The sequence below is a fragment of the Emydura macquarii genome, unplaced genomic scaffold, assembly GCF_026122565.2.
Source record: "Emydura macquarii macquarii isolate MOO-44397 ecotype Brisbane River unplaced genomic scaffold, CSIRO-AGI_Emac_v2 contig_3517, whole genome shotgun sequence".
Classification (NCBI taxonomy): Eukaryota; Metazoa; Chordata; order Testudines; family Chelidae; genus Emydura; species Emydura macquarii.
In genome coordinates, this window is record NW_027133654.1 from 10000001 (window position 1) to 10014572 (window position 14572).

Sequence of the window (14572 nt, forward strand, 5' to 3'; positions counted from 1 at the left end):
TGTATGGAAAATCCTGTTCTCCTGGGTTTCATTGCTTTCCAGAAGACAATGAAACAATGCCTTCACGAGCCACTCCCAGAAATCATTTTGCAAATTACCCAAGCTAGTGACTATGTTCTACTTTCTGCTGACAGCTGATTCTTCAAACAAACAAAAAATCAAAGTTTTAATAAAAAAAAAATTAGACACTAAACACATGCAAAGTAGTGTAGATCTCTAATTACTATGTTTGCCAAAAATTGTAATGAAACATATACCCCTTAATTGGTTCCAGTAAGGACATCAAGGCTGATGGCTTGTTACCACGATCTCTTTGAGGAAGCCTTTTCCATGGTCATGTGATTGATTCCATTGCTGTGGAATCGCAGTTATCGTCTGACTTTTGTATTTTGCATTTTGAACATTTCATCTAGATTATTCTTTCGCTAAATAAAGAAAGACGCATTTGTTCACTTTGGGAGGTACCATCTGGTTTGAGTTTAGCTAGGGAGGAAGGGAAGCAGGGGGAGGGAAGTAGTTTTCAATCTGACAGCACAAAAGGAGCCCACAGCAATAAGTCTGGGAAAGCATGTTCACCCAAACCAGCCTCGGAATTCTATGTCAGTGTAATCCAAAACACCTGTTCCAGGGCTCACACCTGGGGAAGGCACATGCACAGGTCCAGGGCCAGATTCCTCTTTATTCCAACTCTGCAAATTAATAGGTTATGTTTGCCCTCTGGTGGCTGTTTGGGGCTACAGCAGTGAACAATTTATTGTGAACCCAAGGGTACTTATAAGGTAGTGGTGCCCAAACTTTTCCTGTTGCCCCTCACCACCACCACTCCTTGCCAATAATGGAATCTGTCCATGCCCCACGCTCCATCATTGCACAGTTGCCTCAGCAGAGGGGCTTGGCCTGATGGCAGAGCTGGGGGCAGAACTGCGGATGAGGGAGGACCTGGGGCTACAGGCGAAGCTGGCCTGGGGAAGGGACAGGGAATGAGGGCAGAGCTGGGCTGGGGGCAGATCAGGGAGCGAAGTAGAGCTGTGTCTGGGGCCAGAGGTAGGCTGGGGGAGAGTGGAGCTGTGGCCAGGGCCAAGGCCGGAGCTGGGCTGAGTGGTGCTCCCTCCCTGCCCACCGTGGGGACTGGCCCGGCCCAGGCCCCACCACACATTCCCCTGAATGTTCCTCCAAGTGCGCCCCATAGTTTGGGGACTGTTGCTATACGGCTTATGATGAAGTATGATCCTTAACAAACATGGAACTTTGTTCTACTACTGAGTCGAAAGGAAGCTTAAATCTACTGATTACTCAGAGGTTAAAGAGATATTATAGGAAGTACTTTAAAAACTAGTGTTAAAAATAAGCTACCTTGTTCTTTCTGGCACAAGGGATGCGGGACAGAGAGAAGCAGCTCTGGATGAAAATAAAGCAACTCTGGATGGCTACTTTCTCCTACTCAGGCGTCTATGGGTGGTACACAGCTACTATGGTTGTACATGTCTTTGGGTTGTACACAGCAACTAGCGGGGAGAGTTGACATCATGATCCAGCTCATATTTGTGTCTGTGTGTGGCTTGGAGGGGAAATCATACTCTAGCTCATTTGTGCTGTGGTTGCAAGGACAAAGATCATACAGCATCTCATTGCAGGGGCAAGGGCTGAGGCCTTTGCGTTACCGCTGTCTTTGGCAGAGGATGACTTGTGATGAAGCTCTTTGCTTAGATCTGAGCACTAAAACACTCTCAGCCACACACTCAGCCTTGCAGAGCAAATCTCAGAGATGCATGGGCTATCCAAATCCTTACCTTACCCCCCTTGCACAGTGGAATTCCACTGCTTCCATCGTGTTCAGGATGTTCTATATTTGGGGAAAGAAGCAGGTTTTGCCCCTTAAAATATATGGCACACTGGTTGCACTCAGTTCTTCTATGATACAGAGATTTGAGGATGTTCTGCTAGTTGCATCTAAGCAACTATAAAGATTAATTTCCTCCTAAGGAGGAGACAACCCAGATGAACTGTGAGGACTTAAATTGCACAGGCATTTGTAAGTATACTAAAAGATTTCAAAGATAGTTTTCCAAAAGATGGTGATGTGCAGTGTAACATCTAATGCAAGCAGCCACAGTCAAATATTATTGAAGTAATATTCTCCAAACCATTTCTCACCTGGATTTACTCTGACAGCATATTCACTCTGATTGTGTGTACACAGGTTGAATTGTGTGATCTTCCCTTAGTCTGGAATGCAGGCATCAGTCATCTTAGACTATCTGCTCATACTTAAAAGATGTTACTCCCACTCTCTCTTCCCCCTCCCACTATTTAAGGACAATCTCAAGAGAATAACATTTCTTCAGGGAAAGTGAATGTGTTGGTATGTCCTCATGAAAGATTGACTCTTTGTACTCTGGGAAGGGGAGGCTGCCACAGAACAGATCACTACTGTTCAAACACCTGAGGACAAGTATGTGGAAAATGATATGAGGCCCTGAATGATTTAGTCAGTGACAGACTCAACAAAAGACACACAGATATATATGTGGGGTTGCATGCTTTAATTTGGTGGTAAAGCCAAGTCCAGTTTTATCTTCCATGTTGGCTTTACCTCCTATATCATTCAGAAGACTTTTATCTCTGGTGGCTCAATGGTTATTTAACTAGTATAATGCAATATACTGTAATGTTATCTTCAGAAGAAGAAAAAGGAAATTTGCAAAATCCATTTACATATGTGGGCAGGAGCTATGCCAGCTTACATGTGCTGATGATCTGGCCCCACATATCGCTCATGATAGCACTAGTGATAGAAGACTGCCCCGCCATACTCAAAGCCCTGTTATTCACACACTGAGCCTGTACGTCCTCATTGACATGACACCATTGGCTTCAGCATAGTTCATTTATGATTGGTTGTGAATGAGAAGAGAATCCTGCTGAGTGGTTTCATGAAAGACTGTTAGGGTATGGCTACACGTCAACTGGGTGTGTACCTCTTAACCGGGGCAGTTGTAGCCGTGTGGGTCATAGAATATTAGAGAGACAGTGTGACCAACAAAAGTAGGCCAATAAAAGATATTACCTCACTCACCTTGTCTCTCCCAACCCACAGACACTAGCTCTGCCTAATCTACATGCTAAAAATAGCTGGGAGGATGTTGCAGCATGGGCAACTTACCTTAGCTCGGATCCAAGGGGTCAGGCAGGCTTGGATCGAGGCCACTAGCCCAAGTCCCTGACCCAGTCACAAGTTCCACACTGCTAATTTTAGCTCACTAGCTAAAGTAGAGCTAATACATATTTGTCTACCCCCATCAGGAAGCACTCTCCCAGCTGCTATGTCCACATAACCTGAGACATTATGGGCCTGATCTTAAAGGCATTTTATGCATGGAACTCCCCTTGTCCACAGCGAGTGCCAAAGCAGGAGCAGCTGCAGGATTTGCTCATAATATGCATATAGTATATGCCCCAAAAAATTAATAATGGGGTCTTTTTTTGTCTGTAAATAAAGCTTCCATGGGAAGTCCATTTTCAAAATGAAATGAGATTGTGCGGGAAGGGAGCTGCTGGTTCCTATATCTTTAGCTTCCACAAAGAGCCCAAATAATTATGCTATGTTATACCAGCCAACATACATGTTATTTTGCATGCCATTAGGCCACAAATACTCTTTTGTCACTCCATTAGTCTCTCACCAACTCCAGCACCTCAGGCCTCCAGAAACCTCTGTTTCCCAGATTGATACACTTCTCAGAGCCATGCCAAGGATTTGGAGCTGAGTTACAATTGCTAGAAAGCTGTCTAGAGCCATCTAGTCTGCAAGTAATTTTGATATGAAGAAAATAGCATTTAACAGTGACAGACTTGGACTAAAAATAGGATTTTAATAAAACCTGGTTTGTTGCGGTGGGCTCATTTAGGCACCAGTATTAACAAATTTTGTTATATTGAGCACTGCTCAGGGGAATCAACACGGTTTGGAATGAAATGTATGCAGACACATATATACCGTGGCCTAAGTTTTCAACAGTAATTGGTGGTTTTAGGTTGCCTCAATTTTTTGTGTGCCTGGTTTGAAACTTCTTAAAGGACCCTGATTTTTAGAAAGTGCTGAGCCTCTGTCCTCTGAAAAACAGGCTCCTTTAAAGTGTCTCAAGTTGGGCACTGACAATCATTAGGCAATTCTGAAAATCCTGGTCTGTACCTACATCTATCTATAGATATTGGAGGTGATCTGGAAGTTTCTGACAAAATGCGTTTTAGCAGAAAATGCAGTTTCTGGAAAAATTCAGTCGCTGAAATTTTTTGATTTTTCTAGTGGAAAATCAAAGTTGAAGTATATTTAGTTTGGGGTCTAGTTGCCCAAATAGAAGCATCTAATTTCCAGGCCAGTTTGACATTAATCTGTACATGCCTGAGATAGTGCAGTGCCTCATGGAAACTATAGTTCATGCACCTCATGTCCTCATTCTCTTCTATGGACTGGGATCCCTGTCTGGACTTCATCTCCCATGATGCACCTCATTCTTCCTTCTGACTTATACACTGCATCATGGGACTTGGTTGAACATAGCATATCATGGAGATGTAGTCTGGCCTTGGAGGCACTGTATCTCTGAATGCCTTCCTGAACTAACCAGTGGTCATGTCAGAGCCACTGCAGCAATTGTATTAGGTGATTTCAAATTCTGCACTTTTTATGGCTCTTCTATGATAACCCAAGATTCCACAGCTACCAATGACAGCCGCAGCACTAGCCCAGGGATGTTCTGGCTCAATACCTACAGTTGGAGGCACTTTGGGTTTTGTCTTTGGCCTGGGACTGGAGATGGATGTTATATCCTCATCACACTGGGGGCTATCAATGCTACAGTAGCCCAGCAATAAAAGGTTCTTGGATACTATCCCAGCAAGACAGAGGTCCTGAGGCAGTAACCCTTGCAAAGGACTGTGCCTTCACATCACACCAGCAAGCTAGAGTTGCCGAGCCCATGATGTCACAGAGGCCCAGGCTTTTACATCAGCCCAAAAAGATAGGGATGCTGAAGCAAAGACCTCCTCAGAACCTGTGCCGTCTATTCACCAGCCAGCTAGAGGTGCTGTGCCAATGACTTCACAGCGAGAGACGCCCATTGATGGGGAGTTTCTGGAAATTTACCTTTATGGAAGAGAATTTTCCCAAATGTTCCATGGGTTTGGGAGGATTTGTCTTTCACAGCTTTGAAGCTGCTCTTCTCTACAACAGTCTGAATTTCTTCTTCACTCAGAGTGAACCCAAAGAAGTCAGCTATTTTTTTTGCTCTCAAAGGCTGATTCTGAAAAATGGAAGGAAATACAGTGGTGAATATTACTGAAACAACATTCCATTTGGATTGTACCTGTGGAGTTACTATAGCAGGATCTCTGAAGGCTTCATACTTTCACAGAGCAGAATTACTGTGAAAATTTGTAACTACTTGATTTTGCATCATGGAGGAATTCTAACAGGTGTAACATACAGGGAGGTTCTGTACAACAGGCCTCGTCCTGAATTCCTCATTCAAATAGGATACTTTGTCTAAATGAAGATTGGGCTCTATAATTTTTTATATGTGGCTGTACTTGCAAGTGAGTAATAACAATACATTGTGCTTTTGAGCACATAATTAAGTCCAAAGAGTTTGTGTCTGTTAGTATTCAGACACATCAGGTATATTGAAACAAAAGGCATCGCTAAGAAATGTGCAAATAAGGACAAGCCTGAATAAGGAATTCTGTACCCTTCACACACCAAGTGTCAGTGCATTTTGACAGATACAACACTGAGCAGAAGGAGCAGTTCTAAGGAGATTTGACAATAGTGGACCAAAAAATAGGAAGAAGAAGAAAACGAGGAGAATCAAATAAGGCAGCCTCTGAGAACAGGCCAGGAAACAGAATTTCCATCCTACAAAAAAATTTGAATTTGCAGAACCTTTCATCCAGAACTGGGATGAAAGGCTAAAAATTGAAACTCTGCAATACATTGTTTCAGAAATGCTGAAATGTTCCTAGAGTGGAAATGTTGTGGCCTTTCCAAAATGAGAGATGACTCCTGGGACACCCAGCAGATCACTTATTAGGCAGGCGGCCTGGAGAGCTGGCCAGCCAAGGACCCCAGTAGCCCAGGGAGCTAGGCAGTCAGCTGCTCAGGCAGCATGGGAGCCCACCTGCTTGCCTGTCCATTCATCCAGCAGGCATCCCAAGGAGTCAGCCTCCCGGTAGCATAGGGAGCTGGAGAGCTAGGTAGCCCAGAAGCCCAGTTCTGCAACTGTTCACCAGATGGGCTGCCAAGGAGCCCGGCTGCTTAGGAACAAGGAGTCTGAAAGCTGGGGACAGCCCCATTTCCACCACTGAGGCTGCCGAGAAGCCTGGGAACACAGGGAGGTGGGCAGGGGGTGAGCTAGTAGGTAAGCAGGCAGGTAGGATGGCCGGTTGGCTTGCCTGGTTTCCATTAAAAGTGTTGAAGCAATCTGCATGTTCCCGCAGAACACGAAGTCTATCAAATCAGCATTTTCTGTTGGAAAGTTGACAACCTCTTAGAGAGAGAGAGGGAGAGACTGTATTAAGATTTTTCTAAATGGATTTAGTGCAGGGCAAAGGTACCAAACTGCAGGCACTGAAAAAATTAGATCACCCTGTTTTTATTTTTTATTTTTTAAAACCATCTCACAACCAACTTGTCCAATTTGCATCGAGATATCCAGGGAAAAAATCTACCCTGCCCTATATCAGAGCTGTGAACTTTCAGGTGAATTTATTTCAATTAGCAAGGTTGGGTGTCGGGATCATAATTGGACTGCTAACTGAATACTTTTTTTCCACCAAAGCTATTATACAAGTGGTTAGTGTTTCCGCATAGTCACTCTCCATATGCTTTGTGATACCTGGTCATAATAGGAAGACATGCTAACGACAGCCTTGATTTACAAATGTAAGTTGTTGTTAAATGACTTTGTGGATTTTGTCAGTGTTTCACACACTTTGTGATTTGTAATTTAGATTTTAATTAAATATATCAAATACAACACCATCCAGCTCACTCATATGTGGGATGCGTAGAAATACACATTTCATTCCCCATTGGTTACACATGGCCATATCTTATTGTCCTCCATTTCAGCAAAATTTCTCACTAAAGACAATTAAAGTTTTGACGGAGTGAAGACTAAAGAAGTTGGCCAGCTTTACGATGAAGATGTTTGGCCTGAGTTTCGGAGACACAGAGCACCCACAAGGCCCAATGAAACCAGCGGGAACTGTAGATACTCAGTATTTTTTAATATTAGGCCAATGGCTTATGTTAACAATACAGGGGTAAAACTAAGCCTGGTGTAAGTGTGTGCAAATCCATTGAAAGATAATGGAGTTTGACCTGCTTACAACAAGGCTGACGTTGGCTCTTGGTAATCATTTCCCCATGAAGTGGACATTATTAGATGTAGGCCTTATTCATTCCAAAGTCTCTTGGTTCCTAGATTCAGGTTTCTTTGGCACCCTGGAGGTCAAAGAGGATGAACTTTCACCCTGTTCAGAGGTCTTGCACCAGGACTATATGACATTTGCATATTTCATCATAGGTTTTAAATAGAACTGGTTAAAAAATTTCCACTGAAAAGTGTTTTTAATAGCATGTGGCTTTTTGATTAAATTTTCTTGAAAATGTCTGTTTTTGTCAGTTTCTGTCAAAAACAAAACGATTTTTCTCCCAATTTTGGGGTGGATTTTATTTTTCAAGAAAATACTTTTAAAAATGGAAACAAAATTTTAAAAATCATTTTCCAATGAAACTTTTCACAGGGGGAGAAAACAATTATTTGCTTTCTAGCTCTACATTTAAGTGAGATTGAAGTGGTATATAGGCCTTGCATGGGCCTATATTACCTGTTATTATCGTTAGCTGTGCACTATTTCAGCATGAAGTAAAGTTTCCTTTAAACAGTATTAACTTCACCTCTTTCATCTCTTCATAGGTTATCATCATAACATTTTCATCATCAATATGCTTGTTCCATTCAATTAAATAATCAAAATAGGAGCCCCAGCACACTGGAGAAAAAAACCCAAACAATCAAAATGATTCAATAATAATGAGGTAAAGATTAATTGAGACAAGGGATGCTCATTCAAATCTAGACTCCTTTTATAGGCCCAGATAGGCTGACTTCTTGGTGTCAGACAGAGTTTTGAAGTGAGGACTACAGCAACATTTTACCACTGCTCCTCTGAACAGGAGCAATAAGTGTTCCTGCCATCTGACGGCTAGTATAGGCCACTGATGGAAGAGTACACATCTATTAGGTGGAAGGTACTAAACACCCTCTTAATCACCTTAGGGACATAGCATAGAATCGGGCAAGCTAGCCAGCCGGAAATTCCAGAGCACTCCTGTTTGCCATCGAGACATCCTGTAGGACGGCTGACTGGGTTGATCTCGTCTCTGTTTCTAGCTACAGCTGAGTGAGTGATGGAGTTTTTGGTTCAGGCAGTGAACTGAAAAATCCAAAAAAAGAATTGTGTTTGATTTGAACCAAAAACAATTTTAAGAAGTTTTTTACCAAATAATAAAAGAAAAATAATTAGTTTAGAATCAACCAAAATGTTTCACTTGATGCCAAACAAATTTTATTTTGAGTTCTTCATTTTGTTTCAGCCGTTTTGGGTGCTTTTTGCCCTTTTTTGTGGTTTTTCCTCAATTGGCCAAATTTAAAAGTGAAATGCTGTTTTAAATAGAGAAGTTGAACAAAACATTTCAACCTGAAACAGCCAAAATGAAGTGATTCAGAACAATTGAAACAAAATGTTTCCTCCGTTTAGAAATTTTTTGTTTTCAAACAAACTATTGATCAAATTCCACCTGAAGTCAGCAAATATTTTTGGCCTCCAAAAAAACAATTAGTTGAAAACATTTCACTGACCCCTATTCCCAAATTTATGCACCAGTGGGAAGAACTTTAGCCTTCTACCCAGTAAATGAATTCAGTTTATGTATAGATGAGCAGACACAAAGGTTACATGTATAGGGGAAAGTTGTTTTGAGTTGGTTTATTGGGTTTGGATTTCTAGGTCAGCATGCTTATGCCTGTTTTAATAAGTATTAGGATAGTCTGTAATATAGCTCATAGTTAATTTCCTAAATCTGTGTTTCAGACTATATAAGGTTCAGGGTAATGATGGCCAGGCTATAAGAGCTTACATGACTTGCTCAAGGTCACAGAGGGAGTCAGTGTCAGCCAAGGAATTATCTCTTGATTTCAGGGATCACATTCTGATTTCAATTACACCGTTTATAAATCCAGAATAACTCTCACTAAGACCACAAAGTTCTTCTTGAATTACAAGAGTACAACTGAGATCCGAATCTGCCCTAGGTCTTCTTGAATCCCAGTGACCATTTTTCCAATGCACTAATTAATCAGTATATGTTAAAAATAAATAAATAAATAACTAAAAAATTGGAGTGTACATTTTCCATGCATAAACGCTGTAAAATACTCATTCCATGAGTTGAAGGAGGGAAGTGGAGGCATGTTGTTGTAAAAATGGAAGTAAGATACAACGGTGTCTTTTGGATTTCGAACCAGCAACAGTATCTAAAAAACATAAGTAAATGAATTATTTGTTTAAAACTTGCAAGTCAATACAAATAGTTTGTACTTTGCCTAGTACAATGAGGTCCTACCCCAGGACTAGGGCTCTTGGCGCTATAGTAATACAAATAATTAATAATAATTAAGTAATAAAAATTGTATATTTTTTAAACAATCACATCATCAGTAGAATCAGATTAATTAATTTTACTTTATTTGAAAAATAAGAAATGGCTAAGCACATTAGCAGGATATTTCTGCTGAAAAGATAGCAGAGAAACATTAAACATTTAAATTGTCAGTATTAGGTTTCAGTGTTAATGCCTCGTGTAGAAGAATGGGGCCTGTTTACTCCCAGCCTAAAGCTATTCTTTCAGCTGTTTGTTTGCTGACTCAGTACACAACACTGTATCAGTTCATACACAGAAATCTTATCTTCACCACTCTAAAAGCTAGATGGAATCATAGAAAACACAAGGCCCTGCATATAACATAAAGAAAATCCAAGCTGGTCAGAAAATGCCATTACAGTGTGTGTTTTCTATGATAATGTAAATGAGGACTCACCTTGGCCTTGCTATTGAAAATAGATTTGGGCAAGACTTGAGGAGGGAGATGTGTTGTTATGATTCTTCTGGAAGGTAATTCCTTCATCCTCTTCAAATAAAAATTGGAAAGAAACACAGAATTAAACATCCCGTTTAATAACATTTTATTAAGAATTATATGTTTTTAAAAATTAGACTAAGGAGGAAATAATATTTCTTCCCTGCCAATCTAAAGGGTGACTATTTTACTGAATTTATTTGACTTATCTTAGCAGAATCTAAGACACATTACCATTACTTTTCCAAGCCCTTCTTGAATCTCTCATTTCTTTCACATTTTAACTGCCATCCTCCTAACTGTTAATGTTCCTCTAATGTCCTCTCCTCAGTGTGGCCCCATGTATGCTGCGCCTCCACAGGAAGTACTGTGCAAGACCCTGTTCTAATAGAATTTCCAGCCTTGCCAGAAATAGGGATCCTGGTGAGATCTCCAGTGAGTTTAGGCAGAACCAGTGACACACTCAGTATCTAAAAGCTGACAATAAGCACTTCTCCAGAATCTAAGTCTTACACATTCAGATGAACAAAACCAGCAAACCAATCTGCACCTCTAGTGACTCCCAGTAAGGGGGTGTCTGCTGACATCTCTTCAGGGGAGGCTTTGTGGCTTACCAGATGGGTAGAGCACTAGACTGGTTCTCAGGAGACCTGAGTGATTCTGGGCAAGTCATTTCTCCTCTCTGTGCCTCGGTTTCACCTTCTGTAAAATGGGGATGATACTTACCTTCTTTGTAAAGTGCTTTGAGATCTACTGATGAAAAGAGATATATAAGAGCTAGGTATTATTAGATGTGTCTAATGAGTATATTTATACAGTTCCAAAAAAACAGGTCTTCATGCCACAAAATCAGCATAATAACTCTCTCGAATTGTCCTTAGAGATGGGAAATCCAGTTTAAACAGAATAAAAGCTATCCTAAATCTTGAACCAAAACTTTTTTTTTCTTCCCAGTTTGATAAAGTGAAATCCACGGGGTGGCTAAAGCATGGTACTGGAAATCGGGAGACTTGGACTCTTCCCTTTTTGGCTCTGTCACAGACTTCCCATGCTTCCACTTTGGGATCAAGGAGAGAAAATATGGTAGTGGGAGTATTAGTTGAAGACTAGTGAGCTGATTTAGGGAGTGTTTGGCTGGATGAGAGAAGGAAAGGGGGAGAAGGATGGAATATGGGTAACGGGGGAAGTTGAAGGGAGAAAGAAGTGGATTTTTCAAAATAATTGAGATTAATTTGAATGAACATCTAATGGACCTGGAGACAGGATGAGGTCCCGCTACTGGAGCAGATCCTTCTAGGTCGGGGCTTGAGATGGAGGACAATGTGAAGATGTTTGCATTGCTTGTGCTATGAGAGCTTTTTGGATAAATATAGGGCCCTATAAGATGAAGTCATTGATATGACACATTTCTCAGGCAATAAAACAATAAAATCAGTTACTTACAGAAATGCTCAAATAAGAACACACACAAATTCTCTCTACAGGGAGTGTTCATGGCATATCAAACAGCTGTTGAGCAGCAGAGCTGGCCTTAGGGGAAAAGGAGCCCTGGGTGAACCCCCTGCAACTTACAACCCAACCCGCCCGCGCCCTCCACCAAGCCGGGACACCATGTGGGCCACGGAACCTCCTTGACCACACCTGGGCAGTCACCCACGTCGCCCACTCATAAGGCCAGCCCTGTTGAGCAGCTGCAGATTCAGTGAGCTCTATATCGGTGTTAGAGGTTGTTCCTCTGGGATTAATCACCACCAGATTTATGGACAGGTCTTGCAGCCAGCAGCATGTACACAGAGCCAGATGGGATTCTAGAGGCAGGTCCAACCAGAGAGTTGATAAGGGTTCTCTGTTTCGCCATGTGTGCTCCCTAACATATCAATCTTCCCTTCACACACCTCCCTGTCCTCATTCTTGGGCAGATTACTACTGCCCTCTTCTGGGGGAGAACTGTGGCTAGGCCCAGAGTTGGCACCCTGCTGCATTCACCGCCTGAGTCCACTCTCAGTTTTGGAGTAATTTCGTGCAATACTATGGTCCTAACACCATTTAGTGCTATCTAACGTCCTTCTCCTGCAATAGACGAATGCAGTGCCAAATCTTGACCTTGTCACGCTGTAAGGGTGGAGCCCTCCCTTGGCTCTGTGGCCCAGCTAGGGCTGTGGAGTCATTTAGGATTTGATCAAGCCAGTTAGTATCTGCAACAGGAAGAAACTGGTTTAAAGGCTACTGAAGTGAAAATTGTCACAAGTGTTGGATTTATTTAGCTGCAAACAGCTGTGTATAGTATCAATTGTGTGCAAGAAAAAAACATCAACACAAGAATACTAGCTAACTAAATTGAAATTTTACTTTGCTACAGGAATTATTTCCTGTTGTTTATGACATAAGCTGTGAGTGACCAGAAGTATCATTTGATTGGGTTAAATAATCTGTCAACAAACAGGAATAGCTCTGTTTGTGCAGCACATCCTTCTTTGTGACTGACAGTTTAGTTATAAATCACTACCTTAAAAACCATGTTCTCTGGATGAGATCCTGTCACAAATATATGGAAGACATATAGCTATAGGCACCACTCTTGTTACTGACTGTACTCGTACTTCCCAGTCCAGGGTAAACCATTAGTACTAGCTTGACCAAAAGCAAAATAGACAATAATGGCTTTTCAAAAGAATAAATCAATTTGGGAGAAAAGGACAGAAACACTCATGATCACAGTTATGTGAAATCTGGATACTCTCATATCTGTGAGTCAAATTTGCTCAGTTAATAAATGAGCGAATTGTTTTCCAAACTACCAGCCTTTCAAACTGATAGTCAAGCTGTCTTCTTCTCAGCTTATTCATCATGACAATGCAAAATATTAGTAAAGATTTCTGGTCTTCATTGAATCAGATCTACAATGAGACACACATGAACATTTTATAATGCATTTCCTCTGATGCTTATGGATGCAACCTTACAACCCAATATCTTTCATGCTTATGAATATAAATTTATCTTCATTATGAAGTAGATGCTATCAAAGATCAACACATCTTTTTCTTCAAAGTACCTGTTCATATTCTAAACTGATAAACACTGGACTTACAGTTACTTTAAAATGTAAATATTCAAAGGAAGAGGAAAGTAATTCAAGGTCATTAATTTTAAACCTCACTTTTCCTTACCTCATGTACACTACAGTTTATTATATTCAGCAGTGCAGAAAGCATATGGCAGAAATTATTCTTCTCACCTCATTTATGTGAACAGTCCCCAATACGGGATCTTCATGACGGACTGCATTTACTGTAAACTGCAGCCATGTATCATGAATCCATTAAATGTTGCCTTATCATTCCTAACTATAATATTTCACATTTGAATTTTGTAACAAGAGAGCAATATTCACCATTTTTAGGGTATCCTGCTAGGATCACATCGTCACTTCTGACTTCAAAGGAATCGAGAACTTGGAAAGTTTCCGGGTTGCAAAAAGTAAAAGGGTACAAAATTCCCTTATGGGAAAAGACCAGGTCTTCAGTGGCTGCCTTTTCACTATCAGCCAATGCCTTATCCAGATATTCAGTCACTGTCATCCTACTCTTAGCCATGTTTGTTTCTCTGTGAAACTGCACTCAGCGAGACTGAGACACAGGCTGTCTTTTAGCAGAATCACCGTGGTAGTGATATACAGTGAAATTAAATGGTAAAGGACACTCCCTCAGACATCAAGGTAAATGTTACTGATTAACTTGGAAAGTTTGAGAGTCCAAGGGGCAGTGGTACTGAAATTTCTAAATATCTGGACCTATAAGCATCACAGAGAAAGGTGCACAATATTTTGCATCCAGTAGTTTCCACATGAGTCAAAGAAAGTTTTCAGATACTCAGTGATTTTAAAAACCAAGCCATTTATTTAAGTATCTATAATTGGGGTTAGGAGCCTAATTTTAGGCATCCGTTTAAAAAAAAACCCAAAAAACCTTGCTCGTGTATTGTAGTTATGATACAGTTTTCTTATGATGCATACATTTTTTTACACATATCAGCAACATCTTTTGGTGCAGGGCCAGAATGCCAAATACTTTACTGTTGGTGGCATTGACAGATCCTCTCTCTCTCTCTCAAAATATTTTGTTCTCATTTGTTACTGTTAGCCAAGCTTTCCATACTAGGCCAAATTCTGCTCTCCATTACATTGGTGTAAGTCCAAAGTTATTCCATTGACTTCAGCCGTTTTTTGCATTCAGCTGAACACTCCTTAAGCCGTCCGTGAAGTTCTGCCTCATTGTATTTAGTTCACGTTTTCTTCATAAAGCAGCCCTTTCACTTGCTGATGATTCTATCTGATCTGCACCCAGTTTGTCAATTCCCTTCTAGCAATG

General features: G+C 41.0%; 1 protein-coding gene across 1 annotated transcript in view; it reads right to left on the reverse strand.

Annotated features, from left to right (window-relative positions):
• LOC137145209 (sulfotransferase 6B1-like) overlaps positions 1–13804 on the reverse strand; it is a 29440-nt gene extending 15636 nt beyond the window's left edge. Inside the window, exons 1-6 of the mRNA XM_067535898.1 lie at positions 13597–13804; positions 12264–12397; positions 10164–10253; positions 9473–9599; positions 7961–8055; positions 5147–5303 (exon numbers count right to left, since the gene is read on the reverse strand). Coding sequence (XP_067391999.1) covers positions 5147–5303; positions 7961–8055; positions 9473–9599; positions 10164–10253; positions 12264–12397; positions 13597–13798 — 805 coding nt within the window. The 5' untranslated portion in view covers positions 13799–13804. The remainder of the gene's footprint in view (positions 1–5146; positions 5304–7960; positions 8056–9472; positions 9600–10163; positions 10254–12263; positions 12398–13596) is intronic.
• Between the last annotated feature and the right edge of the window lie 768 nt (positions 13805–14572).